The 27,417-nt window shown below is 44.9% G+C and overlaps 2 protein-coding genes across 4 annotated transcripts in view; both read right to left on the bottom strand.

Annotated features, from left to right (window-relative positions):
- dixdc1b (DIX domain containing 1b) overlaps positions 1-17,283 on the bottom strand; it is a 29,947-nt gene extending 12,664 nt beyond the window's left edge. The window contains exons 1-6 of one of the 3 annotated variants that reach the window (XM_048984217.1): positions 17,140-17,283; positions 15,700-15,781; positions 8,594-8,723; positions 7,779-7,904; positions 7,451-7,703; positions 6,366-6,488 (exon numbers count right to left, since the gene is read on the bottom strand). In XM_048984217.1, the coding sequence (XP_048840174.1) occupies positions 6,366-6,488; positions 7,451-7,703; positions 7,779-7,904; positions 8,594-8,723; positions 15,700-15,744 (677 nt within the window). In that variant the 5' untranslated portion in view covers positions 15,745-15,781; positions 17,140-17,283. Of the gene's footprint in view, positions 1-6,365; positions 6,489-7,450; positions 7,704-7,778; positions 7,905-8,593; positions 8,724-11,470; positions 11,690-15,699; positions 15,782-17,139 lie in introns of those variants that run through there. The other 2 variants (XM_048984216.1, XM_048984218.1) reach the window with 2 other exon arrangements.
- Positions 17,284-21,659: 4,376 nt separating this feature from the next.
- zgc:193711 (uncharacterized protein LOC569781 homolog) lies at positions 21,660-26,756 on the bottom strand. The gene is made up of 4 exons (XM_048984138.1): positions 26,452-26,756; positions 23,870-23,919; positions 22,826-22,851; positions 21,660-22,293 (listed from the first exon to the last, which is right to left on the bottom strand). Exons 1-4 carry the CDS (start codon positions 26,481-26,483, stop codon positions 21,961-21,963), a joined length of 441 nt encoding a protein of 146 aa, XP_048840095.1. The 5' UTR covers positions 26,484-26,756; the 3' UTR covers positions 21,660-21,960.
- Between the last annotated feature and the right edge of the window lie 661 nt (positions 26,757-27,417).

The following is a 27,417-nucleotide window of genomic DNA, read 5'->3' as shown; positions in this document are numbered from 1 at the left end:
ACATATTGATTTGAAAAATCAATTTGTTATTCGATATTTTCTTCACCTGGGGGAGCACCAGAGTGGTGAAGAAAAATAATATTTGGTACCTCAATTAAACTCACCAGGTCGAAACATACAATTCAGAAGAAAATTAAATAACTGATGGCAGGACTGAAGAAACATCAGTCAGTTTTTAATCAGACTTGGCAGACCAGCGATGCGGCTGTAAAAGCTAAGCTACGGCGATGCTAATGAGGCAGCAAGATCTGCTAAACCCCGAGTTTGCAAAGAACACACAGGCTCAAATCTCGTCTATTTTCATACCTGTTCTTTATTCATCACCACTTGGTGAATAACTGCATGGTAATTACCTGCAGAAAATGCAGAGAAAGACAGCTAAATAGCCACCATATTCTAACCATGATCGCGGACAGGTAAAGTGATATTTGGTACCAGATCTTGTGAGTCGTGCACTATACCGGTAATAAGGTTTTGACAATCATCACTGATGTTCTGCAAAATGACAGTATATACCCGAAATGTGAAAGTAAGAGCTTGTGAGAGTTGTTAATATGGACACAACCACTGACACTCCAGAAAATGAACATTTTTAGCAGGGTATTTCAGTCATTTCATCATTAGTAGGTGATTTATGATCTATTTATAAATATTAAATAGGGAAAGGTATTGTTATTGTTTTACTAGCCTACTACAAATTGTCTTTGTCCGGCCCTCCAGAGATTAGATAGGGTCCAATGTAGCCTGTTACCTGAGTGCGACCCCCCCTGCTCAAACCCGAAATGTAATAGTCCAGAGTCTAACACAGAATGCTCCCTTCGATTGCATAGTGTCCATTTAAAAACAGCCGGGATTAAAACTCTGTGACGAAACTCGGCTCCTCTGTGCGAGGAATAGACCATCGCTGGTGTTTACGGGCAGAGAACAAATTATGAAAGTCGGAAACAGACTTCAGGGCACCGTGTCCCTGGGGGACAAAACCAGCGTTTTCTCTTCTTCCAGCCACATGGAACCCCGAAGGGGTCCTGTGACGCGCCGGGTCCAGTCGAGAACCGTAGCTGAAATTAAGGGTTCCATTCCTTGTTCTTTGAGAAAGCAGGGAAAACAGGAAGGGGGGGGGGGGTCCGTGGGCCTGTAGCGGCACTGGCCTCCCCCTCCGCCTGGCCTCCAGATGGCCTCCCTCCTCCACTAGCTACCGCGAGCGCTCTCCGGCACAAGGGCGGCTATGCAAAATCACGCCCAGCCTCTGCCAAAACGCAGGTGTCCAGGCATGGACGCCAACACAAGGGCACTGAACGCCGTTACATTTTCATTCCCGGGAGGAAGCCATTAAAACTTTTAGCATACTTTACTTTTTAACTTTTGAATGGAAGTCAGACAGCTGGAGATGGTTGATATAGACAGCAGCACTCTGAGGGGGGGGGGGGATGAAAAGGTCAGGGGGCCTCCACTGGATCATTTGTGACTGGTAGACAGGAAGCCCCACCCCCACTCCCCTTAGCCAATCACATCCTTAAAAAGGTCCCTGGGGTTTGGCAGCCGTCTCACAAACAAAAGGTGAATCTCAATATGCGTCCTTGACCATACTTGTACACTTGTGTTTACATCATCATCCACTGCCGAAGACCAGTTCCAATACTCAAGTACAGAGGATGCTAAAAATCCCCAGATGTTGGTCCTGCTCCACCCCAATAGCCAAGGATACATCAGCTGTATCCTCGCAGAATGAGACCAATCCCATGATTCTTTGCACCCCAAGTTCCTTCTTGGAAAGCAAGTTAGCAAGACTAGTCTTGCCAATATAACTAGTACGGTCTTTGCCTTCCTGGTACTGAGATTGACCCAAGATGCCATTCTATAGAACCATATGGGCAGGGAATTGGCAGGAACAGCGGCCCAAGACAGCGGTCAATGCTCCTTGACCTAAATTCCACAAGCAATTAAATTATCAGTGCTGCTGAATGATTGATAATTTAGTTACCACAGATATTCCAAGAGCCAAAGTTCACTTTTGAAAGGCACAAGATAAAAATCCATCCAGCCACAGTCACGGAAGCGGTATTTAAAAAAATGCGCTGGCATGCAGAGCCTGTCCGTGATCCTGGGTCAGATTTGTGGCCCCTTTAATAAGCAGCTGGCAGGCGCTCGATACTCAGGCAAATTAAAAGGCAGGCCTGCGGGACCTGGACGGGAAGCAGGGCATATCCACAGATCTGTCTGCAGAAGATTCCCACAGCCCTTCCCACGGCAACCCGACGCCACCCGCGACAGGGCTCTCCCGGCCTGTCCACCAGAGGGCGCTGCTGGAGACAGGTGGCTGAGGAGAAACTCAACTGTGCAGAACGCCAGACACGTGACGACGGACGCCTGGTGGAAAATACCCCTCAAAACCTCAGATCAAAGTGCCACGCCGCGATGACACATGCACACTTCAGGGTGTAGAGCACACCAACGAACCAGCGAAAAAACAGCAAGAGACGCGCGTTCGCGTTACTGCTCTGACTGGTGTGAATTACTGTACAATGGCGTGACAGACATGCAGCACACATACAGCTACAGATCAGGACATCAACCCTCATTAAGAAACATAGGACCGGTCACAGAGGTGCATTCTGGACTTTCTGAAGCATTTGCTCCACCCCGATAGGAAACAGAGATACCCAGAAACATTAGGCTGGTCCACGTGCTGGCAGAACCCTTCAGGAAAGGTCCCCTGTGTCACCTGGCAGGCAGAGAGATGGGGGGGTTGCCTCACGGGGCAAGCTAACGCGAAGAGACTGGGTCGGCTTTAAAAGCCCGGCGGCAGATCCGAGACGGGGCTGGAAAGTGCACCGTACAGCAGGAATAACAAAGCTAACAGGGAGGAGAGACGGAGGCAGACTGGCGAGGGAAAGTGAAGTCGCTCTCGCTGCTCTTACCATTTCATGTGCGTCGCCCCCATTTCCTGAGACGGTGGCCCGCCCCCCCCACCGAGGTGCTGGCCGTCAGGTTTGAGGTGCGACCCGTCGCTCGCTCACCACCATCATCCCAGGCACACCCACGGAGCCACAATCCCACGTCCGGAATATCCAGCCGGGAAAATAAAAAAATTGCAGAGGAATGCAGACGAGAGGATGGTCGCCACGGCGATTCCCCAGATTGGTGGGGCTCTCAGGCACCGGGCGTCGCCCCCATCGCCACAGTGCAGCCCTGCGGGGCCTCCCCGATTCTGCGAGCTGCTCTAGATGGCCCCCGACAGGGCCCCCCACATTACAGCTGTGTCCGGCTTGGCTCTGATGTGCCTCAACACACACACACACACACACACACACACACACGTGAGTGAGACAGATCCCGCTAATTGTTTCCCTTCGGCTTAGACGATGCCGCTTGCGGTTTCCTTCCTCCTGCTGCCAGGCTTTCCTTCCTTCTGAGAGAAATCTGTCAGACTCCCTTTCTCTCTCTCTCTCTCCCCCGCTCCCTCTCTCTCTCTCTCTCTCACTCTCTCTCTCCCTGTCTGCGTGGAGATGTCAGACATAGCTCGGCCCCACTGTTTACCCACGCCTCCTCTATCTCTCTGCTTCCCTCCCTCTCTCTCTCTCTCTCTCTCTCTCTCTCCTACTGCGGGGGAGGGGGATCTGTATACGGCGGGGGGGGGGGGGAGTTGTCTGCTTATCAAACAGGTCCTTTTTGGGGGGGGGAGGCATTGAAAGCTCAATTCGGAGGGTCTCAGCACGAAGCAGAACAACGCGGAGGTGTGTTTGGCTACGTGGCAAGACAGACTCTTCGGCTCTCAGACAAAAGGTGGGGGGGAAGGATTAAAAAAAAAAAAACTGCTACACCTACACAAACATCTGCCACCACCCCCCCCCCAAGCCATCCATTGCCCATTAGGAAGGTGGAAGAAGATAGAAACGTAAAATACATGGCAACCGACACAGAAAGTGAGAGCCACTGGCTGGTCGTTTACATTAATTTGGCTGATGCTTTTGTCCGAAGTGACATGCAGCCAAAGCAAGTAATATATCACATGCATAGTGCTGTCAAGGAAGCCACACAGGTACAAGTACAACCATACTAAGATTCAAATGAGGGATCAGTAACAGATAATGTTGTAGCAGAAGCCATACAATGCATTACAAAACACTGCGAGAACCTATCAGCTACAGAGTCACTGCACAATTACAAAATACAAGACATTTAACACGGCATTTTAATTATTTAGCAGACATATATTTGTTCTTAGAGAAAGCAGGGTCAGACAGTCCCCGGGGCAATTAAGATGCAAGCCTTTGCTCATGGGACGAAAGGTGAAATCCCTCTGTCAACCCTGGGATTTGAACCAACAACCTGCTGAGCCACACACTGCCCCCCAAGATCACTTAGGGTTGTGAAGAGACCATAAAGAAAGTGTGGCTGATGGAGACAGACAGCAGCTCAGTGGTCAGATGATATAGCTGAGGTGTTTTTGGAAAGTATGGGTCTGGCGTGATGTGACACGAGCACACGGTCCCATCACACGCAAAACCGACAGCGTCCAGATCATCCGTCCCGGCGTCCACCACAAGCCGCCCCCCCTCCCCGGGATCTGTGCGGATTTGGGAGCTTTCATCCCACAGGGCTGCCATTTCTCCTCAGTGACACTCCCCCAGAAATGTAAGCCAGTTAGCAGCAGCCAACATTATGCTCCGACTGGGCAGAAAAACGGATCTGATCAGAGCGGCTGGAAAGAGCTCAGCTACTCCACGAAACCGAAAAACAAACAACAATCAGAGATCATGCTTCACAGGAATAAACATTTTTAATTCAGATTAAAAATCACCACTAAAGTCCATGGCTGCTTCCAAATTAAGGCAGAGGTTTCCAAAAACAGTAGATTATTCCGATTACCGTTTCAGGGGATTCACTAAACACAGTAATGAACGAAAAAGTAATGATTCTGATGTTGTGAAGCAGTACTGAAATGAAGGTCATCTTAGCTGTGGCCTGATCGTGCCCCGTGACCGTCCCCAGGAGTATAGACAGGTTTACGCAGGAGTTTCATGCCGATAGGGTCTAAACATCAGCAAGATCAGACTGCCAAGTCCGTATAGCGCCCCCTATGGCACGTCACTGGCCTTGCAGCTTCAGAAATGCACACAAACTTTCAAAATGAGGAGTCTACGAATCTTCTCTGACATCAACACCAAGACATAGGACTGTTATGCAATTGCCACTGGCAGGAGAGACATAACATCCGCCACCCCCACCCCGCAGGCTTCTGATGGTAAACTTGATACTGAGAAGAATAGACTATTACATGCACCCAGAGCCCACATGACAAAGGCATGTGAAGGCATTACAGGCACGAGGCAGGAAACACACCCTATCACTCTGAAGAAGGCCCACCTAAACTGCTTGTCATTGGACTCACCCATGTAGAACAACAATAACATAAAGATTTGGATCGTACCACATCCCAATTCAGAATAGGGGGGAACCGCTCCTGCATTGTTAAGCAATGACAGAGCTATAAAAGGCATTAATACCCCAAAAACCCCGCCACTTTTCGAGGATTCCGTTAAAGTCGCGAGCAGGCCACCTGCGTGCCTGGCAGCCGCCTCCTCCTCACTGTGTCATGCTGTCGTGATTCACCTTTGATGACAATGCTTCTTAATTAGGGTAAAATTAAATCCTACAACGCAAGCTGACTGCAAGTCAGGGGAGTGCACTCCTGTGTGCGGATGTTTGCATTACAATAACGTTTAATTAACACCTTCTAATTAATTAATCGTCAATCCGCCAGGCCGTGTCAGGGCTGAAAACTAAAGAAAAGAAAGATTAATTATCATGCTCATTATTAATATGTAATTAAGAACTGCAGGTTTAAAGTAGAAAATAAGATGTTTGCATTTAAGGCCCTTGAATTCGGTACCCTAAGAGGTTGCTAAAAACCGAGAGGGAACCGAGAAGGAACCGAGAAGGAACCGAGAGGGAAGGGGTATGGTGACATTTTGAAGCGGCATGCAGACGAGGGCTGACAATGGAGCCGTTTGTCAGAAGATGTTGCAGGGGAGGTTCCTGGTGACATCTGAAGGAGGAGGGCAGTGAGGACACATGACGTGCTCGACATGCGGCCGCATACAGGGCACCTGACGATCATGGCAATCCTGGGGGCGCGTGCCACGCTACCCCAGCGCCAAGCGTGCATCACAAGCACATGTGGCAACAAATCACTGCTCGATCTGTCCGCCCCCAAAAGAAATTTAAAATGAACACAATACACAGCACAAATACGGCTGTGGACCCTCTCACCCTCGTACATTAAATAAAGTTATATCGCATTATTTAAGCATATTATTATATTCATTATTCATGTTTGTAATAAGACTAAGGAGGAGCCTCACCTGCAGGGCCTGGACGTCTCCAAGTCTTCTTCTGGCACCCCCCGCTGGCCCTCGTACTGCTGCACCAGTGCCCGTACGCTCCAGTATGGGCTCTCGATCTCCTCATCCACGCTGACGCCACGGCTGTGGGTGAAGCAGCCGGGAGGCGGGGTGTGAGCTTTGGAAGTGTCCGAATGCGTCGCTGAGAGCTACAGGCGCGGTCGCGTGGCTTTGATCGCCGCGTCGCGGGTTTTGGTGTCCTGCTGTGCACCGAAAGCGAGGAACAGCTGAGGCTGCACAGAGGAGTGATAGAGGGTCCATCCTTCCCATTTCAAGGTCTAGTCCCAGATATCCCATAAGCCCGTGCGAAAACTACAAATGACATCAGGGGTTCCCAAAGTGGGGGTCATGCAGTGGGCGGCTGCAAGATTATTTCCACAATATGTTTATAAAATTTGAAAACCACAACTGGTCAAGAACCACCCCCCCTCCACCCCCAGGTGGTGAAATGTACTAAGCCCCCCCAATCAGAAATCGGTGCCACTGCTGGGTTAATGGACTGTTAGAATCCATGGGAACCTCCGGCTTTACACCTATGGTCTACATTTTGATAAAACTGTATTTAAAGTTACTGCATAAATCAATCAAGATCTTTTTGACCACGATAACGTTTTGCATCTTATCATGTAACATTTTTTCCCCCAAATAAACTGTTTACAGACGTCAGCAACCAGCTTTTTCCTTCTCGACTAAAACACAAAAAAGTACATTCCTTACAAAGCACTTGTGTTAATTTGCGTGTGTGTATGTGCGAATAAATACAATTTCAATTCGAATTTCAATTTTAGTAGTCCATTCTCTTCAGCCACTAGGGGTCGCCAAAGTCCTGATAGCGACATCTAGTGTTCGAGGGCACGTTGCAGTGTAATAATCTGACATCTTGAGGGGCCATTTTCAGTTTGGGATTGACAGCATGTTTAGGAAAGCCTTGAAAAACGGTCGTAAAGCAGGGATCTTGTGCAGACCTCCGACTTGCTCTCATTAATTGCTCAGTTTACCTAATTTTAAGGATTATTTTTTCCGTACGTAATAACAGGCAGACTTACCAGTGCCACTCCTGCCTCAGCTGGAGGACGCTGCGCCCAGAGAGGGAGGCGTCTTCACGGGCCGCCGCCAGAGCAGCCACCGCATTCTGTGCCATAGCCATGGCAGAGTTAGGCCTGTGATTGGCCGAGGGCCCTGCCTGGCCACGCCCCGCGGCCCCGCCCACCCTGTGACTGGCTGAGGTGGAGGGCTTGAAGTGGGCGGCTAAGGCCAAGATGAGCCGCATGGCCGACTTGAGGTTCCCCTCCACGATGTCTGCGGACGGACGGCGCATGGGGTCAGGGTGAGGCAGTGACCGGGATGGGTGGGTCCGGGGGAGGGCTCACTCACCGCGGGCTGAGGTCTGCGGCATGCGAATCCGCTTGGACGAGACGAACTGCAGCACCTTCTCCACGTTCTCCCTCTTTTCCAGCTCATCCTGAGGACAGAAATGGACGTCCTCCAGCGACTCTCCAGCTGCATGGAGACAGGACAGAATGTACCCAGTTAGCACCCTGCAGGAGGACACAGCAGGGCACCAGGAAATCCTTGAGTTACCTCCATGCACTCTCCCTGTACCAAAACATCAAAACCCCCCTAAACCAACACATTTAGGAGCAGTGACCTTGTTCACAAGACATGTGATCGTACCACATCCCAATTCAGAATAGGGGGGAACCGCTCCTGCATTGTTAAGCAATGACAGAGCTATAAAAGGCATTAATACCCCAGAAACCCCGCCACTTTTCGAGGATTCTGTTAAAGTCTCGAGCAGGCCTCCATCCTCACTGTGTCATGCTGTCGTGATTCACCTTTGATGACTCAGGGCACCTACATAAACTATAAAGGTGGAAAACCTCAACATTTCTTTAAATATCATATCAAAAACTTGATATGCCTGAATCGGGAATCACTCCAAATTAATGAATTTTAAAAAACAGCCCTTTACCAGCCTACAGTACAGTCCATCCACTTTCTGCTCCTTCTGAACTCCGTGTCAGACAGTCCACATTTTTGCAAAAACATGGACTGACTGTGGGTCCTGGCGGACCGGATTGGAAAACACTGGCCTTAAGATGGCTTCAAAGGTAGCATGGACCTTCATATGGAGGTGCTACCCACCTGCCACCCGGCAGCCTGATGCTAAGCTAACGCTGAAGACTCACCCACGATCTCGATGAGGTGCACGAGGACCACCCCGTCACGCAGGTCCTGCCTCAGGTCCTGCACGGGGTTCAATCCCGGCTTCTTCCTGAGCTGCGCATTCACCCAGGACACGTATGCAGCCAGCTGTTGCTGCAAAACACAGACGCCGCAAGACTAGCTTCATGCATAGCGGGCTTGTGGAAATGCATGTTAATATATTGGTCTACTTTAGCTTGTCCCTTGGAGAGGTCTGACATCAAAGAGAGGGGGGTGGTCATGTGCTGGGGGGGTGGGGGCGTGGTGAAGGGAAATGTGGTGTCAGATTAATCCCGCATCCGTCCATTTTATCTCCCCCCCAGCACTGCATGAGAAATCCAATGTCAGAGAGGAGGGGGGGAGGGGGGCAATCCCCCACCCAGATCTGATTTGCCAGGTCTGTCCAGATTCCTGCTGCGCAAGCAGCTGCCAGAAAAGCTTTGCTGATCATGGTTAAGCCTGTCCAATCAGCTACAACCTGGCAGGGACCAGGCAGTGTGAAAGCCCCCCGCCAAACAGATCCTGGACTCCCATTAGTCCGGAATCACACTTTCCCGGTGCCATCACCCCGGGGTGCCTCACAGCCCCATCCTGACATTTGCATGCACGCACACACACACACACACACACACACACACACACACACACACACACTCTCTCTCTCTCTCTCCATACTGGCACTGCTTCACACCGCTGTCCCTATAACCATATCACAACCAAACCATACACATACAACAGGGCACCAGCCCACCGGGGAAACGGCTGAGGTCGCTCACGATGCTGTAGAAGAGAAGCTTCCGGAAGCGGCCTTAGTGGTCAGCTCCCCAGCGCTCATTCACAGCGGCTACACGGACACTCGCGTCCCCGCGCTGCTACGTACACGCCGCCTCTGCTGCTGACATTTCACCTCGGGTGACAGACGTTTCCATGCCTGACGTTGCAGCATATGCGACGTCCCTCATTATATAACCTTCAATCTGTTCATATCCCCCCCGAGCCAGTCGCAGGAAATGCAAGCCCCGTTTCGAGTTATTTACAGGACTTAATTATGAAGGGAGATTAATATCCAGAGTTTATCAGACAGCCATGCAGGAGTCGGGCTGTGAACAAAGGAGCCCCCCACCCCCTCTGCCTCGGCACCATTCCGGGAGTGAATCCAGGCTCCACAGAAGAGGCCCGCCGACACCGTGCCCCGCTGAGCCCGCGGCACACAGGCAGACCCGGTCAGCATCCCCGCTGGGAGCCAGAACCGCAGCTGAGCGACGGACTGCGATGAATGGGGCAGCTGTCTGCTACACAACCCCCCCCCCCCGCCCCATCTCCCCCGAGTAGCCAGCCAACCCAAACACAAGTACTTCAAGATCGCCGCTCGCCTTTTGGTACACGAGCGTGGAATCATCGCCCCGGGCAAAAAGCCTGCGTGTGGCCTGGTGAAAGACAGACGTCTACATCTGGGCCCTGCCTTAGCGCACATCTGGCGGAGAGTCACCCGGCATGTTCTGAAGGTCATGCTATGGCTCCTCCCAGCGACACCAACGCTCAGCACGCCCTCACCGCTCTACCAGAAACAGATGCACTCTGCCGATTCTCCCACGCCCATCCACAACTCCCCAAAATCCATCAGGCTTAGAACAGGGGAAATGATCAAATAGTATCATCCAGTATATACACACATTATGGATGGCTAATATCATGCAACCTCAAAACATCCCTCTTCCAGACTAGCCTGCCCAGACATCATTAATCTATATTTAGAGATGTGACACATCAAATTAAATATTTGAACCCTATCTGAACTAGAAGGTGCGACTTGAGACAAAGGACATTAGTGAAATGAAACCAAGAACCTTTGGGCAGCTTATAAAGGTAAGCAACCTGGGTTTTTAAGTCAGCAGATGACATCAAAGCAAAAAACAGTCCTTGATTATACATATATTTTTAAAAGATTGCTATGGGGAATTACATTGTGGGTGGTATAGGTGCACCGGTTTCAGGAAAAAACACTAAAACACCAGATTTCTGTAAAACTAATTTGACTGCCAGTAATTCCTAATGGGCGTGGTTTTTAAAAAATTCATATGAACACACATCTAAATGCACATTTAATGAAGGCTGCTCGTGTGTATCACAGCTTCATTCACGGTTGCACAAGGCCAATAAATGACGTAATCCCGAACCCACTACCCTGTATAATGTGAAGCCCGTCCTCCCAGCTTTAACCAGACTTCGTATTAACCGGCAAAGTAGAACAGACATTTCCAAAGTTACTCTCTCGCCCTCCCTCTTTCTCTATGAAAACTAATTTGATAGATCAGCTATAACTCGATTATTTGTGAATCACTTGCTGCCTGTCTAGTCCCCCTTTGCCTTCCGAAAGTGTCTGGTGGGCTGCCTGACTTCAAACGCAAATTAATGGTAGCTAACGTTGTGGTGGATGTTTCTCCCCACGACCCTAAATACAGTTAACAATAAAAAAACAAATATTTAAAATCTGACCAAACTTCAAACAGTAATTTAAATTGTCCATCACCCTTGTTGACTGGATGTTTCTCAGTAAAGAGCCGGAAACAGCGGTGATGCTGTCACTTTCTGGCGCTACCACTTTCCCCGATATTTTAATTTAAAGAAGATAAACAAAAAAGCACGTGCATCTAAATAAAGACACAGCGCGATTAGGCAAATCACTCTCGAAATAAGCAACTACTTGTGTTACCCGCGGTTTAGCCGTGTCACCCACATAAACATCAAACAGCAAAAAAAAAAAAATCGAAATCGTCGCGTTTATTTAAAAAGTAGAAACGAGTGAGGAAAAGGGTGAAATATATTATTAAGTGATGAATGTGAAGCGGCCAGATAAGTACCTCATTGAAACCTTCCTGGAGCACGTCAGGGAGACTCCCCTTTGATAAGGACGCGATCATCCTTCTTACACGGAAACGGAGGCGCAGCCGAAACGTGCAAACGACAAGCAGCTTACAACGCAAAAATGCTGGGGTGCAGAAAAGAAAGGCAGCAGCGACATCCCAGTTAGCCAGACGACCATACGTGCGAGCGACGAAACTAAACGATATAGGATACGAGCCGACCCGATTATTGCCGAGTCAAATCGAGTCGTGTGAACCGCACTGCGCATGCTCACCATCTGCTATCTGTTACCTCTCGCGTCGCCATGGAAACGCCTCGGGTCGCCGTGTCCGACTGCGGGGCGGAGCGAAGAGGATACGCGTGTTTGAAAATATGAGTTAGCTTGCTGAAAAACATATTAAAGAGATGTAATTAGTATATTCTGAGAAACCTTAAAAGTATTTTGAGATGCAGGGATATAAAACATTAGATATAGGTTTAATGAACCAGAGGGGATTTTGTAAGTATTGCGTTTAAATGTATTTCTGTAATTTGTATATTGTATATTGTATATTCTGAAACCTTAAAAGTGCTTTGCGATGCAGTGATGTAAAACATTAGAAATATGTTTAATGGAGCATGCGATATTTTAAGTATAGCATTTTAATGAATTTAGAAATATTCATATTAGCGAGCCAGAATGTGACACGTGGGCCATTTCTCTCTCATTACAAGCTTGCAAATTTGCGAAAGGGAATTTAGGAAATGACCTGGAGGAAATAATTATGCATTCTACTGCCTAGAAAGTCTATAAAACAAGTTCTATTTAAACAATTTAACTTTAAAATTAGTCATGTGTTAAATTATCTGCATGGTTTAATTGTACTTCAAAAAATGGGAACGTAAATATGTGACTAAATGACAATAGTTCACACCCACTGAATATGTAGCTATAAAATAAACAGAAATGTAACATTCCATGACAGACAACTGACAGCTTGTCACAACCCAGTCCACAACATATCTGCTGCCTATGTGTATAACCACAAGGCATCCACTGCTCTAGTTACAGTCCTGTTTGTCAGTTAAAGCTGTAAAGCCTGAATGGGGTTTATTTTACATTCATCTGAGCTACCATATGCTTTGCTGAGCTTCCCCCGCCCCCCAGGGCAGAGGTACGAGTGGTCGGGGGGGGTGAAACCACCTTCACCAGCGCTGCATGGTCACTGCAGCCCTAATCCGATTTCATGATCTTCCTCCACACAGAAGGTCTTAAAAACCAAAAGCTGTTCACACTGCTAACCAAAAGCAGCCAGGGAGAGCCTCTGCAGTGCTGGTGCGACACCAAAAACAGAGGCATTCAGGAAAAGGGCAGGGACATAAATCACGCCCCCCTCCAACACCCTCCGTCCCCTCACAACACTTCAAAACACCCCAACCCCCCCCCCCCCCCCCCCAATCACAGAACTCAAAGCACAGGAAGTGGTGATGTACTTCTGTTAATTTCCGAATGCAGCCCTACAGACTGAACACCGCTACCATCCCCTTCTTTGAGCGTGCAGCTGAGAGCCACTTCGTGAGGACGCCCGCATACGGCGCATTCAGTCGCAAGTGTTCCCCCAAAATTAACATTTTCTAAACCACCTAATTACAAAATGACACCCTTCATGCAGACTGCACTTTCCTACTTGCTTACGCTTTGTGAAGTCGTCACTGTCATCAGCATCATCGTCATCATCATCATCATCATCATCATCGTTGCTATTTTTATTATAAGTGCTACCTCCCTGCACTCAGTCAGATTCCTGATTTAATTTGTCTGCTATTAATGCCTTTCATCTGAAAGCTGAGCTGCTGCTTTAGGGTAACTGCAGGACAGATAGCACTGGACTTTTGGGGAGAGTAACAGATGCTACTGAGGGCTGAGCTGTCCTTTTCGGGCCTTGCTGACTCAGCATTCTGCTCCCAGTTCCCATGCTGAGCGACCTGGACATGGCGAAGTCGATGCATTAGATCCACAGTGCCACACTTTAATTAGGTTAGAAGATACATACCCCTTCTTCCCTGAGATCTTCATAAAACTGATGGTCTTTGGAGGCAGCGGCGGATGGAAAAGCTGAAGGCCAACCCTTAATCATGCCTCCCCCCCACCCCCAACAAATGTCATCAGGTCTCCTATAAATTCAGTTTTTCTGACACTCCTCATTGTACACATGATCTACAGTCCCAAACATGAAAAACATTAAAAACCAAAGCTGCTTATAGTCACATTTATCCATCCATCCATTTTCCAAACCACTTATCCTACTGGGTCACGGGGGGTCTGGAGCTTATCCTGGAAGCAACGGGCACGAGGCAGGGAACAACCCAGGATGGGGGGCCAGCCCATCGCAGGGCACACTCACAGACCATTCATGCACACATGCACACCTACGGGCAATTTAGCAAGTCCAATTAGCCTCAGCATGTTTTTGGACTGTGGGGGGAAACTGGAGTACCCGAAGGAAACCCCACAACAACATGGGGAGAACATGCAAACTCCGCACACATGTAACCAAAGCAGAGACTCGAACCCGGGTCCCAGAGGTGTAAGGCAACAGTGCTAACCACTGCACCACCATGCCGCCCCACTAGTCACATTTATAAACATATAAATTACAAGATTTCCTGCCAAATTTTCTTACAGACCATGAAAAAGCTGCAATAACATGCTTTAAATTATAAATTTACCTAAGACCCTCAGAAACCCCTAGGTGTTACGGAAACACGTGGGCGAACTATGTTTGTTAGCATAGAATAGAATAGAATAGAATAGAATAGAATAGAATATCTTTATTGTCATTGGACATGTACAACAACACGCTTTCCACCAAAGCTATAAAAAATTTAATAAAAAGAAACATGGAAATATAATAGAACATAATATATAGAGTATAGATGTACAGTGCCGATTTACCATAGAATGGTGGGACCATGATTGCAATGGCAGTTTTTGAAATTTAATGTGACAGATATTACAGATCGAAGAACGGGACTCAACTGACAAAAAAGAAACAGGAGAACTGGTACATTTCTGTGATTTTTGGTGTCATTTGTTAGGAAAAGAATAGCAACATTAGGAAGAAAATACCTTTGCAATCAACTAGCTGCAAAAGTAGCCTCGATGCAAATGCAGCCAGAAAGGGGGGGGGGGGGGGGGGGGGTTGAAATTTCACGAAGGGCAGATGACAGAATAAAGTGGAACATGTGATGTCAGCAACACAGGCCGTAGGGAGAGGGTATGAATACAGAGATACATCAGAGGGAAGGCGAATAGAACGAGATATCTACCATGCAGAAAGCTGCACCAGACCACATCCTTCCCCTTTGCTCCTGACTTCCTGCCCAGAGCTGATGTGCCACACCTAATCTACCGCACCGAACAATGTTTCGTCTGAACCGAAGTGTGCTCCATGCTTCCTGTACTCACATTCCTTTAAGTGTCTCATTTTATGCAAAACACTCAGAACAATCGCACAGATTGTGTCATTGTGAGCTACGCGCACAGTACAATAATTCCTTTTACCCGCTGTTGAAGCGGATGTTACAGCTGTCTTAATGGTTGGGTGACCCCTTGTGGTCAAATATACACCTTTCGTGTACAATAAAAAAAAAGCGATGGAAAAAGACTAAATCTTTAAGAAATACCAGTAATTATGCAAATTCAAACAAATGGTATGTTACGTTTCATTTAAGATTTATTCTATCTGTAATATAAACATACGGAATGTGTAGTAAATATTTAAATTGTATTTATAACATTATTTATGTTTAACATATAAAATCTGAGAAAACACAAAAGACACCACTTGGACTGCATATAGTTCTTACACGGAAAGTTACGGGCGATTCACTAACATAGCTCAAAAATATATACTCATTTTTGCATAAATGTCAACCTAACTACTATCATGGAAAATAGTGAGGGGGGTGGGGGGTCCCTCTCGATAATATTTGATGCATGACGTCTCACTGCCTAAATACCGCGACTGGGCACCTGTGTTTGTGATGCTGGCTGTTTGCTGGAGCATTTGCTATTATTTCCCTTGCTCTGTAAAACTAACGCATCATTTGATTCCGTATTAGTCAAAAATACAGATGCTAAACCACTGCGCCGCCTGCAGGGCATTGGCTATATAAGCAGTGGCTCACAGGGACCAAAATATTCAACATTTAAACAGGTGTAGGTGCAGAGCGAGATACTCACGGATCCCTCCCCTGGTAACTTCTTCCGATGAGCCGAGGAAGCCATCGACAAAACGGACAGCAGAGAACCGCATACAACGGACCTAGAACACAGGGTCAGTCTGACTGCGGCAGCTCTTTTCAGATTCATATACCTACTTCATAAAGTGCAGAAGAGTTTGACGAGAATGTGTGGGTGTGTCCGCGTCATGGATGGAAAATACACCATGCACTTTACTTACTTTCTTAAACTTTGATTAGAGTAATATAGTTAATGAGTTTGTGAAGTTGCCTCTTTTGTAGAGAATCTAAAATATACAAGCGCGCCCGACCTGTCTGCCTACTACATAACTTAATTTTTCAATAAAACAAAACTAAATTCCTCAGATACAGTTTGGTATAGTCGATTTTTATTCGCTGGTTATCTTAAATTAATAACGGTATAACAGTATTAATGAGCTTCTGGCGATTTAGTCTCATTACGTGAAATTGTATATGTTTTTATGGTAACACTTTACTTGATAGGGTACAAATACCTATAATAAGAACTCAATTACTACTGCAGTATAAATCATGAGCAAAACATGAACAAGTATTGTTGCTACTTGAGATAAAAGATGTGTCACGATTCATTGATGATGAACAAACACGAGATCAGTATGTGACTTGTATTACTAATTACTGCATTTGTTTCTTCAGTTGTTACTTAGTAGTTAGTGTCCTTCTACCGCTGCTCCATTGAGAGTGTGCTGACCTACTGCATATTCACTTGGAAAACCAGCGGCTCAGCGACGGACAAAAAGGCCCTCCAGAGGGTTATCAACACTGCTCAAAAGATAACTGACAGTGCACTGCCTTCGCTGGAGGACATTTTTAGGTCCCGCTGCAGCACCAGAGCGGCTAAACTTCTAAGAGATCCCTCCTACCCTGGAACCAACTGTTCACAGTGCTGTGCTCTGAAAAACGTTTTAGGTCTATCAAATCTCCTACAAACAGATTTTAAAATAGCTTTTACCCTACTGCAATACGTATTCTGAATTCTGTCTAGTTATTTTTAATACATACTGTGCAGGATTCATTAATAATTAACAAATATGAGATCAGTATTTCACTTGTCTTATTCGTGACTTGTTCCTTAGTAGTTCCTTCAGTAGTTCACAAAGGTTTACGGAATGAACAGATATAGTTAGCTATATATCTACATGCTTGAGGAAAAAAACACGCGTCACGATTCATTAATGACAAATTAACATGAGATCAATATTTAACTAAGACTTAGTTTGTGGTTAATTAATTAAAAAATAATAGTATAATACTATATTATTTGTGTCCCGTGAAATACCATTTTTGTTTGTGCATTCACCAAACTGTTAAACCTCAGTGCTGTAGCTTGCGCGTGCCGGTGTCTGTATCTTATTTATTCAATAAGTTAACAAAACCAAACATTAAGTGCTGTACTCACCGAGTATGAAATAATCCGTATGGGAGGAAACCATCACCGATCGTGGGTTTAAAATAAAATTAATAATCCACGTCGCGACTCGGGAGAATGAACTTTTAGTTTTTCCCCTCCTCGCGTTTTCAATCTCTGCAGCGTACTGACATAGGCCGGCGTGTTGCCATGGTTACAGTGTAGCAACACCACGCGACGCAGTGTGAACTCCAGCGAACGCGCGGCAGGGGTGCAGCAGGAGCTGCGGCTTCATGCCTGTTTCCCCCGCTCAAATTGCTTCCCACAAAGAAACATAAATGCTACTAAAGTACACAGCAAATAAGAAGTTCTTTTACTTAGATGATTTTATTCATTGGTAAACAGTGCCGGTGTTCTGACGAGTTCAGCTACTTACCGAGACGTTCCATCGAGCCCTTTTGCGCTTGTGCAGTTCCACCGTTTGGGGGTTATGGTTAGGTTTTAGGGGTTTGGGTTAGGGTTAGGGTATTAGGGTTTTTTGGGGGGTTAGGGTAAGGGTTAGGGATATCGATTAGCACTACGGTAGCCTAGCTCGACAAAGTAGCTCAACTCGTCGGAACACCGGCAATGCAGAGGGAGCAGGTACTTCTAGTTCTAGAGGCGCGAGAAGCATGAAGAGCACCGCGCAACCGTCCGCGACAAAGTGAAATCGGCTCGCTATTCGGCACCAGCTCAGAAGGGGGCGCTCTAGGCGACCGCCGATGTTCCCTAATGGGATGAGGGGCGCTGACAGTGTTTGTCACTTACAAATCTCTTTCTATGGGATAAAATTACAGAAGCCAATTCACCTTGGTATTTTGAAGACAAATTGCAAATCACAGTTCAGCTCTTACACAGTATTCAACAAGGTGGGAATACACAGATCAGCCATAACATGAAAACCGCTGACAAGTGAAGGGAATTGATTATCTCTTTACAATGGCATTTGTGAAGGGCACCATTACATATTAGGCAAGTGAACAGTCAGTTCTTGAAATTTATGTTTTAGAAGCAGGGATAAATTGGCAAGCATAATTGAGCGATTTTGACAAGGGCCAGATTGTGATGGCTAGATGACTGGGTCAGAGCATCTCCGGAACTGCAGGTCTTGTGGGGTGTTCCTGGTATGCAGTGGTCAGTACCTATAGAAAGTGGTCCAAGGAAGGTCAATCGGTGAACCGGTGACAGGGTCCTGGGTGCCCAAGGCTCATTGATGCACGTGGGGAGTGAAGGCCAGCCCATCTGGTCCCATCCTACAGGAGAGCTGCTTGCTAAACAGGTTAAGTCTGGATCCGGTAGAAAGGTGTCAGAAGACACAGTGCATTGCAGTTTGCTGCGTATGGGGCTGCATTGCTGCAGACTGGTCAGAGTGGCCATGCTGACCCCTGTCTATGGCCAAATGCGCCTACAATGGGCATGTGAGCGTCAGAACTGGACCATGGAGCAATGTGGCAGAGTCTGATGAGTGATGTTTTCTGTTACATCATGCGGACGGCCAGGTGCATGTTTACCTGAGGAAGAGATGGCACTGGGAATAATTAAGGGAAGAAGCCAAGCTAGAGGAGGCAGTGTGATGCTCTGGGCAATGGTCTGTAGGGAAATCTTCAGTCCTGGCATTCATGTGGGTGTTACGGACCACCTACTGTACGTAAACATTGTTGCAGACCAAGGACACCCATTCATGGCAGTGCTATTCCCTGATGGCAGTACTATTCCCTGATGGCAGTGCTATTCCCTGATGGCAGTGCTATTCCCTGATGGCAGTGCTATTCCCTGATGGCAGTGGCCTCTTTCAGAAGGTGCCCCGCCACACTGCAAAAGTTATTCAGGAATAGTTTCAGGGACATAAAAAGAGTTCAAGGTGTTTATTTAGCCTCCAAATTCCCCAGATCTCAATCCGATCAAGCTTCTATGGGATTTGCTGGACAAACAAGTCTGACCAATGGAGGTCCTGATTCACAACTTGCACGACTTAAAGGACCCGCTGCCAATGTCTCGGTGCCAGATACCACAGGACACCTTCAGAGGTCTTGTGGCGTCCAGGCCTCGATGGGCCAGAGCTGTTTTTGTGACATGAGTGATCTACAAAATACTAGGCATGTGGTTTTAATGTTATGACTGATCTGTGTAAATGCATAGATCTTCATACCTAACCCTGTGTAGTTTATGTCTCTCAGCCACTTTTGAGGCAGTCTGACATGCCTTGACATTTTAAAATATGTTGCCTATCTAAAAACATTTATCCCAAAGTGCTATTATTCAGAACAAACTGATTCAGCCCTTTCTTTGGATGGACCAAAGAAAAACAATGACAAGACCCTAGACGACAAAACCATCTATGCTGGATATCGGCTTTCCATACAATGAAAATTCCATCATTTCATTCAACCTGTTAGAACAATTTATGATATTTTTTCATATATATATTTCCTATACAGATATCAGTTCTTAAAAATAGCTAGCAATCGGGGAATCATTTACTAGTCAGATATGTCCCGAAACATTAAATGGCGAAACGAAAGAGACTTCAAACTTTCAGTGAGAAGGATAAGTTTATATGCATCACTTACAATGTGTGAATCAAGCGATCTTGCTGTAAGTTACAAAAAATGCTGCTGCAATAATAATGGCTCAGGTTACGATGTAATCACGTCACACCAGCTCAAAAACACCTGCACTGGCTTTTAAAATTCTTCTATTCAGCCATTAGGAACCACACTGGCAAGCAAGACCATATTTAACCGAACATCTGAATGTTCACACATCCAGTTGCACTTGGATCAATACACTCAAGTTACCCTAATAGTCTGGGCATTGTAATTCAATAAAGCAGGACGTGCATCTCGAAGGCTTGCTTGACGTCAAAGATCTTTCGCCAGAGAAACATTGTATAATCCCTCAGCTTCCAGTCCTGGCTCCGGATTATTTCATGCACGACAATGCAGATATTACTCATGCTACTAAGAATGATTAAGTTACACGTAATTTTCATAACAGTAATAATAGTTACATTGATCATAAATAACACTGAAAAAATTATGTAAGTCCTGCATCAATATTGCAGTTTCCAGGGCCACTGTTAAGAGGGAAAGATGATTGGAACATAATTTTATTGGTCAGAACTGGGGGACCAATGAAATTTGCTTTCATCGCCCGCATCACTTCCTATCAAAAATCCCTAATATTGAGTAAAAACACAATGAAAAGCAACAGGAATGTGCATCAACAGACATATATAACGTATATTAATCTTCAGCATGTTTAATGGCATAACATGAAAATTACCAAAAGCAAACTTTTCTGAGCACAAGGTATATCTGGGAATCACATGAAATGGTGGAATTTTCTCTTTATGGAAAGTCAATATCCAGCATATGTGTTTTAGTGTTATGTCATTCCTTTGGTCCATTCTCAGTAATAGCAGAGGGCTCCTCCCAATTATCTTACCTAGTTATATTTGACCAATCTAGTTGTTTTCAGACTTTTTAAGCTTAAAAATAGTCACACTGGCAGACAGGTTATTTGGGTTTATCAGAGATTGCACTCTTCTTCGTATACGTCGATATGTGCAAAAATATCTTCATATATTCTGCATTCAAATACCATAGTTATATTTTAAATGCCACATAGATTAGACAATGTTGAGTGTTGAATTTCATTGACTAGTTATATGTAGATTTGAACTTTTTTTTTAAAAAAAAGAGATAAAAATTTAAGAACTTAAATTTTCTACCTCGTATTCTAAAGTAGCTGAAGCCTTAGGAATTTGCCCTCATTCGTAAGGCTATGTGCTCCTTAATACACTGGGCATTGTAGAATATTTCAAGCAATTTGCATAAGATGAACCTCAGCTGTAACATTGGACATGTGTATTATTCGCCGCATATGCTCTCCCACTTTAGCTGTGAGGTCAACCAATTCTCCAGACACAGGAACAGGGACTAACCAGTAATTAGATATATATCTTACAGGTACGTAGACTGGAATGCGTGAGACTGATGTTGTTACCAGGCTCCCTCTACTGACCGGATTGAGACACGACAATACGAAATTAGTCACGCCAATAGGCTACGTTTTCACAATGCGGCAGGAACTATCCGAGAACAAAATTAAAAGAAAAGCAAATGTTCTTTCAAGTTTTAAAACTGAGGAACTTTTAACCTAAGTAGCTCGCTGTGAAACTTTACTGAAATTAAAATTCAGTGAGATGACACAGACCACCTTTGCGTCATGGTCGAGATATCGGGTTCATAAGAGATTTAGCGCTATGGTTTCCAGAGATGTGCTTTAATTAGTAGTTATGGCCTATCTGAATAATTACTTAAGTAATGTAATTACCCGAGGTAGAGCAACAGTCAGAATACTCTTCCATTTCAGAATTAAGGTTGGGGTATTGCGATGGATTGGGTTGGTAACTCGAGACTTGCAGTGTCTGATGAATTAATAAAGCGTCTCTTCGATAAGCATTTAATTTGCAATGTCCCTCAATAATTTCAATTCTGTACCCACAATTCTCATTATTCACAAAAAAATGTAGCTAGGTCAGGATTTTATTTCACTTCCACAGCAGATACTCATTCCAAGCTTAATCAAAACTCAACATCGCCAAATTTTCCAGTTGACCTAGGACAAAAATTAGCTATTAAAATGCCCATGCAAAACGCTGTAGCTAGCGCATGCCATGCGTGACATTTAAACTGTAGGGCAACGCAGCATCTCATTTTTAGTGAGCACTAAGCTAACGAGTGACATTCTATGGATGTGGGCAGCTATAATATTCTACACGTATAATGAGCATGTTATAGACCAGACAGGTATGTTATGGGATCTGTGCTATCCTAGACGATGGGAAGACGTCTTATTCAGTCGCGGCTTAGGGATGGGCTTCAGAAAATCTTCTGGGGAAATGGAGATATCTGCAGTTTTCTGAATGGTAGCTGAATTGACACTTTTGCTGCGGCTAGGAGCGGCGTGCTTAGCCTGGAAGTCTATGGTGGCATATTCTGTGCCGGTACTTGTAGGCAGCGTTCTCTGGCCGGCAGAGGACTGTCTCTGAAAGACCTGGACCTCAGCATACTGGATTTCCTCTTCCGACTTCTTCTTCTTCTTCGGAACTGAATACACAGGCGCCTCTGCTACAGTGTCATACACGTGCGTCTCGGCTGACTGATGAGGGAAGTAACACACAAGAAAAAACTATGAAAACACCAATTACCATTCACCGATAACACCAATTACCATTCACCAATAACACCAATTACCATTCGCCAATTACCTCATTCATATTTTAAAACAGTCTTTCCCAATCCGGTCCTCAGGGACCCACAGACAGTCCATGTTTTTGCAAGGAGCTGGGAGGGATGAAAAATGTGGGCCGACTCTGGATCCCAGAGGATCGGACTGGGAGACACTATTTTAAAACATACATTAAAAGCATTTGGGATTTACCTTTATTAATACTGCTGCCCAAAAAGTAATTCTCCTCGAGGGATCAATAAAGTTCTGTCTCATCCATATCTTATTTTAATGTATTGGATCGAACCTGTAATTGTGTCTTTTGTTAACCTACATTTTACTTTAGATGGATAATTGTGTTATGTGACATTATTTGGAACATAAATCTTTCACAGTGTTGCTTAATTTGCATCACAGTTCTACAAACCACACAGATGGGAAAACATGGCACTGGGCACATTACCCCACGGTGTGGATCCTCGGGAGGGACTGAAAACACAAAAGAAGACAGAACACTGTGCATTCCTGTCTCGGTTACCACAGAACACTGTGCATTCTTGCCTGGTTACCATAGTACACTGTCCCTGGCTACCAGAGAACGCTATACATTCTTGCACTAGCACAACACATACATGTTTATTTAATTAGCAGACACATTTGTCAAAAGCAAGATACAAGAGAGGCAAATAATGAAATATATTTTAAGCAAACAGCTGTCAAGCAGGCAACTTGGCACAGGTGTAGCTAGGCTGAACTAACAATATGCCAAGGTTCAAATGTAATTATTAATACAGAACACTGCCTTCTTGTACAAGTTGCCATGGAAACACACATTCATGTACTAGTTTTAAGAAAACATCGGAAACAATGTGAAAATTCTAATCTAATTTGTTTTGCCAATATGTGCTCCACATATGTCAATGGTTTATGATAAACCCACTCGTCTTTTGGTGTACGTAATCATTATGCAGCTATATTTTCAAAAGTGTAGGAATTGATGAGGACGTTTTGTGCTGAAACTGAGCACTGCAATAAAATGTTTATACTGAAAGCGTTTATTCATGTACAGGTGCCTCAAAAGCTACTGAAAAATTTGGACAACAGAACTCATACAGACAACCCTGGAAAATAACGTTTGTTCTGCAGTTTAGTGACGTAATTCAATAAGGTGTTTGATGGATGTAGACTAAGCTGAGAAATAGATTGGTTGTGATTTGTGTGATTTGGGTTTCCTCCGGGTACTCTGGTTTCCCCCCCACAGTCCAAAAACATGCTGAGGCTAATTGGAGTTCCTAAATTGCCCGTAGGAGCCCATGGTTGAGTGAATGGTGTGTGAATGTGCCCTGCGATGGGCTGGCCCCCCATCCTGGGTTGTTCCCTGCCTCGTGCCCATTGCTTCCGGGATAGGCTCTGGACCCCCCGCGACCCAGTAGGATAAGCGGTTTGGAAGATGGATGGATGGATGAAACAGCAGGTTAAATTGCTAAGACCAAACATGTAGTACTACCTTTCTTTTTCCTTGATTGGTTCGTGACCTTCCGAGGATTTAAGCCCCACCTGAAAAACAAGAATTCCACTGACATTTGGTTCTTGTCTGGATCTATCACATGTGTCTTTTCCCCATTTGACCAGCAGTGCTCACTTGCTGTCTCGTTTGATGTCACCCTAGTATGTTTCCCTGCTACCTGCTACCACCACATAGTGTAACAGCGTTAACAGTCAGCTACTGTCCTGATTCCCCTTTTGTTGTCGGTTCAAGCCTGACTAGAAGCCTGACTCAACTAATTACTTTAATATATATATATTATATTGTGTTTTCATGTTTTCTTTGTGTATCATGTATTTCAGTTTCAGTTCCTTGTTCTGTTTCCTGTTTGTAGTTTGTTCAGTTTTCCTTCTTTTAGTTTCCATTGGTGTTCTGAACCTTCTGCATCTGTTAATTGACTTTACCTTCGATGCCGCTAGTTTGTAACAGCCCACACCTGTCCCTTGTTAGCCCTTGTTATCCATGTGTATATATGTCCCTGTCCTTGCAGTGTTTTCTCATCTGGTCATTGTGGGTGTTCCTATGTTGTTAGTGTTCCTATGTTGTTAGTGTTCCTATGTTGTTAGTGTTCCTATGTTGTTAGTGTTCCTATGTTGTTAGTGTTCCTATGTTGTTAGTGTTCCTCTCTTTGGTCGGTTCCCACATTTCTTCTTGGTGATACTTTTAATGCCAGCTTTCTTTGTGGTCAGTTGTGTTTCCTTGTTCTTAGTTTTTGTTAGTTCTCCTTTTACCCCATTTTGTTTTGACCCCCTAGTGGTACCTTGATTTTCTGGTTCTCCCTTTGTGTCGTGCTTTCTTAAATTAATTTTGTTGGAGCTGCTATGCGGATTGTCTCCCCTTCATCATGTCCCACTGTAACGGTTCTTTATTTTGTGTTGGTCTTTTCAACAGGGATTTCCAGTAACGCAACACCACAGGACAGAGAAATCAATGTATTGATTTCAATATGTTGCTGTATAGAAATATGTAAAAAAATAGTGTTTGGCCTGTATACTGCTGCTATTGTACAGCAGTACTGTAAGATTTCAGAAATCTGTCTTTAATCTCCACATTAGTCTGGGTAGTATTCTGTGGTGTAACATAACTACATGTAAATCATACAAGATAATGTACAACGAATCATGCTGCAACTGGATTTTAGAGGCGGAATATTTTCAAGGTTCATGAGTGCTTACCATTAGCTGACTATTTGATGAGCTGTTAAGTTTGCGTCTTTAACAAACGTGAACAGCTAAGATACGATGCGGCCAAGACTTGTATAATTCAGTAACAAATATTTTCTCTCATGACTTACTGGTGGTATTTAGCATGACCCATGGCACTATTTTGCCCAAATAATTTACTATTTTCTGACATATCCAAACAAGTGTTTTGGATCGATTTTATGGAAACAGCAAGCGCCACTGAAAGAGTTGGGGAATGGATCAGAACAAATCTTTTAGGTCAGTGTTTCCCAAACCAGGCTTCAGGGCACACTGGATGGCTCCACATTTTTGTTTGATCCCAGTTCCCAGCACGCATGTAAGGTATTTAGAGTTTAGGTCAGACGTTCTAGGAACTAACAAAAATGTGGATCTGTCCGTCGTGCCCCAAGGACTGGTTTGGGAAACGCCGCTTTACATGAACGTAATGAAACGAACTGTCCCAAAGAAGCAATTTCGCCCAGCTTTACTAGGATTGCATTCCTGAAGAACCAGTCGGATCGGTATCCCAAAAGGCTTCTCCAGTTTCCGGTGTTTATCATCCCTAGCCACCCCTCCCAGCTGCCAATCGCCTTGGTTGTTTGCCCTCCCTATTTTAGCAAACCCTTTACCGAACCCTGGTGCATAATCGCCAGATTCAATCTCAGCGTTTGCGCAATCTTTCTGAGCTTCACTGTTTTTCTGTCACCTGACTGACTGCTCTGCTTGTCTCGATCTCGGCTTTATTCTCCGATTTGGTTTGTGTTTGTTTCTCTCCGCCTGTTTTCCAACCCTCGCCAGTTTGACCATGACATTTCTGCCTGCCTTTGATTAAAGACAATTTGGAGCCTTTTGCGAGTCTGAATCTTTTCTCTGTCCGCACCGTAACGCTACAAGGAAACGAGGCGCATTTTTTTCCGAAGTATGGCTGTACTCTTTTGGGTGGTTAATAATTCACAGCCAAAGTTAGTCAATGGCAGACGTCGTTATGTTAAGAGAAATGTTTTCCCATTGAATTGTTTTCTGAATTCTCAATATAAGGTGAACTACTTTAATGGTTTTGAAACCTCTGTCTAATAGACTTTTAAAAATGACAAAATACTCCGCAAATATGGTAAGCAGCTGATCAAATTCATAAGATGAACAAAGTTGTGAAAAGCTTTAAGTCCTTTTTTGGCGTAACCTGAACGTACGCTTCTCAGCACTGACAACCTTTATCCCAATACACTATATGGAGAATACTATCGGTATATAGGATACCTAAAGATCAATTTAATAAGTTTCAAAAATACATTTTAAATCATCCCTTATTAGGCACATAATGAGTGTGTTCTGGTAGTTTTCTTGCAAAACTTGACTTACCTGTCAATTGTCTTAGTGAAGTAGTTTCCCATATCGATGCATGCTGGCTTCCCGGGGAAGCGCACGGCGCTGTGCGAAATGCGGCTTCCTCCTAACAAGAAGAAAATGAACTTGGATCACCGAGTAATACGTTAATAAGTCCAGATGAAGAGACTGCACGGTGTAAAATATTATTTCCTCGTTTCTTGGCCACGGCAACTGCGTTTAAAACGGAAGTGCACGCATGAGGTGTAGTGAGTTGGCGTGAATTGCGGCGCAGGTGAAATCTGCGCAAGTTCCAATATTAATATAAATACGTAAAAAGTGATAGTCTGTAATAAAATACAGTAACTGTCTTATTTCTTGCCTAAACGCTTCAATATCACATCATGATATATCCTACTTGTTAGTGTTATGAATTACTTCTTGAATGTTAATTTGTACAGTCCGTCTTATGGATTTCAGCATTAGAGTTCAGTTAAAAATACTCGTCTCCAAGTTATTAGGTATTATAGTTTTACTAGAGAGAGCCAAAACGAAAAATTGTAGTAAAGAATAACTTGTTTTGAAATTTATGAGCATGAAAACTGGTCTGCGTGCTTATAAATAAATACAGTGTGCCAATATCTGTGAGGGATTCAAACGGGTTCATGCTGATACAGGTCACTAATATTGAATTTATTTCCTACTAAGTGCTCCTGCTTTCACCACCGAAAGGAAATACCGGATGAAGACTCGAAGAAAAAAATCGGAAAACCGGGCATATAGCGCCTCTTTCTGGCCAGAACCTCAAATTTCATCATGGGAAACGATTGGTGGTGAGTAAATGATGAAACCTCATGCAAACTTTAGATACGGTTCTTCGTCTTGTGCTTTTGGGGTATTTTGCCGAGCTACATGTAGTGCAAAAGGAATAAACTAAAACCTGGCACATTTATTGGCCGAATATAGTCAAACATTTGGGGAATACAATAACAAACGGTACAA

The sequence above is a fragment of the Brienomyrus brachyistius genome, chromosome 18, assembly GCF_023856365.1.
Source record: "Brienomyrus brachyistius isolate T26 chromosome 18, BBRACH_0.4, whole genome shotgun sequence".
In the NCBI taxonomy this organism is placed as follows: domain Eukaryota; kingdom Metazoa; phylum Chordata; class Actinopteri; order Osteoglossiformes; family Mormyridae; genus Brienomyrus; species Brienomyrus brachyistius.
Note: the sequence above shows the minus strand (reverse complement) of the source record. Positions and strands in the feature narration are given on the sequence as shown.

Excerpts from the sequence above, each read along its gene's own strand:
- zgc:193711 (XM_048984138.1), bottom strand. The coding sequence starts at position 26,483 with ATGGGAAACTACTTCACTAAGACAATTGACAG. Across the intron at positions 23,920-26,451 it reads TTCACTAAGACAATTGACAG|GTGGGGCTTAAATCCTCGGA; the intron begins GTAAGTCAAGTT and ends CTTGTTTTTCAG. Across the intron at positions 22,852-23,869 it reads CCAATCAAGGAAAAAGAAAG|TCCCTCCCGAGGATCCACAC; the intron begins GTAGTACTACAT and ends TTGTGTTTTCAG.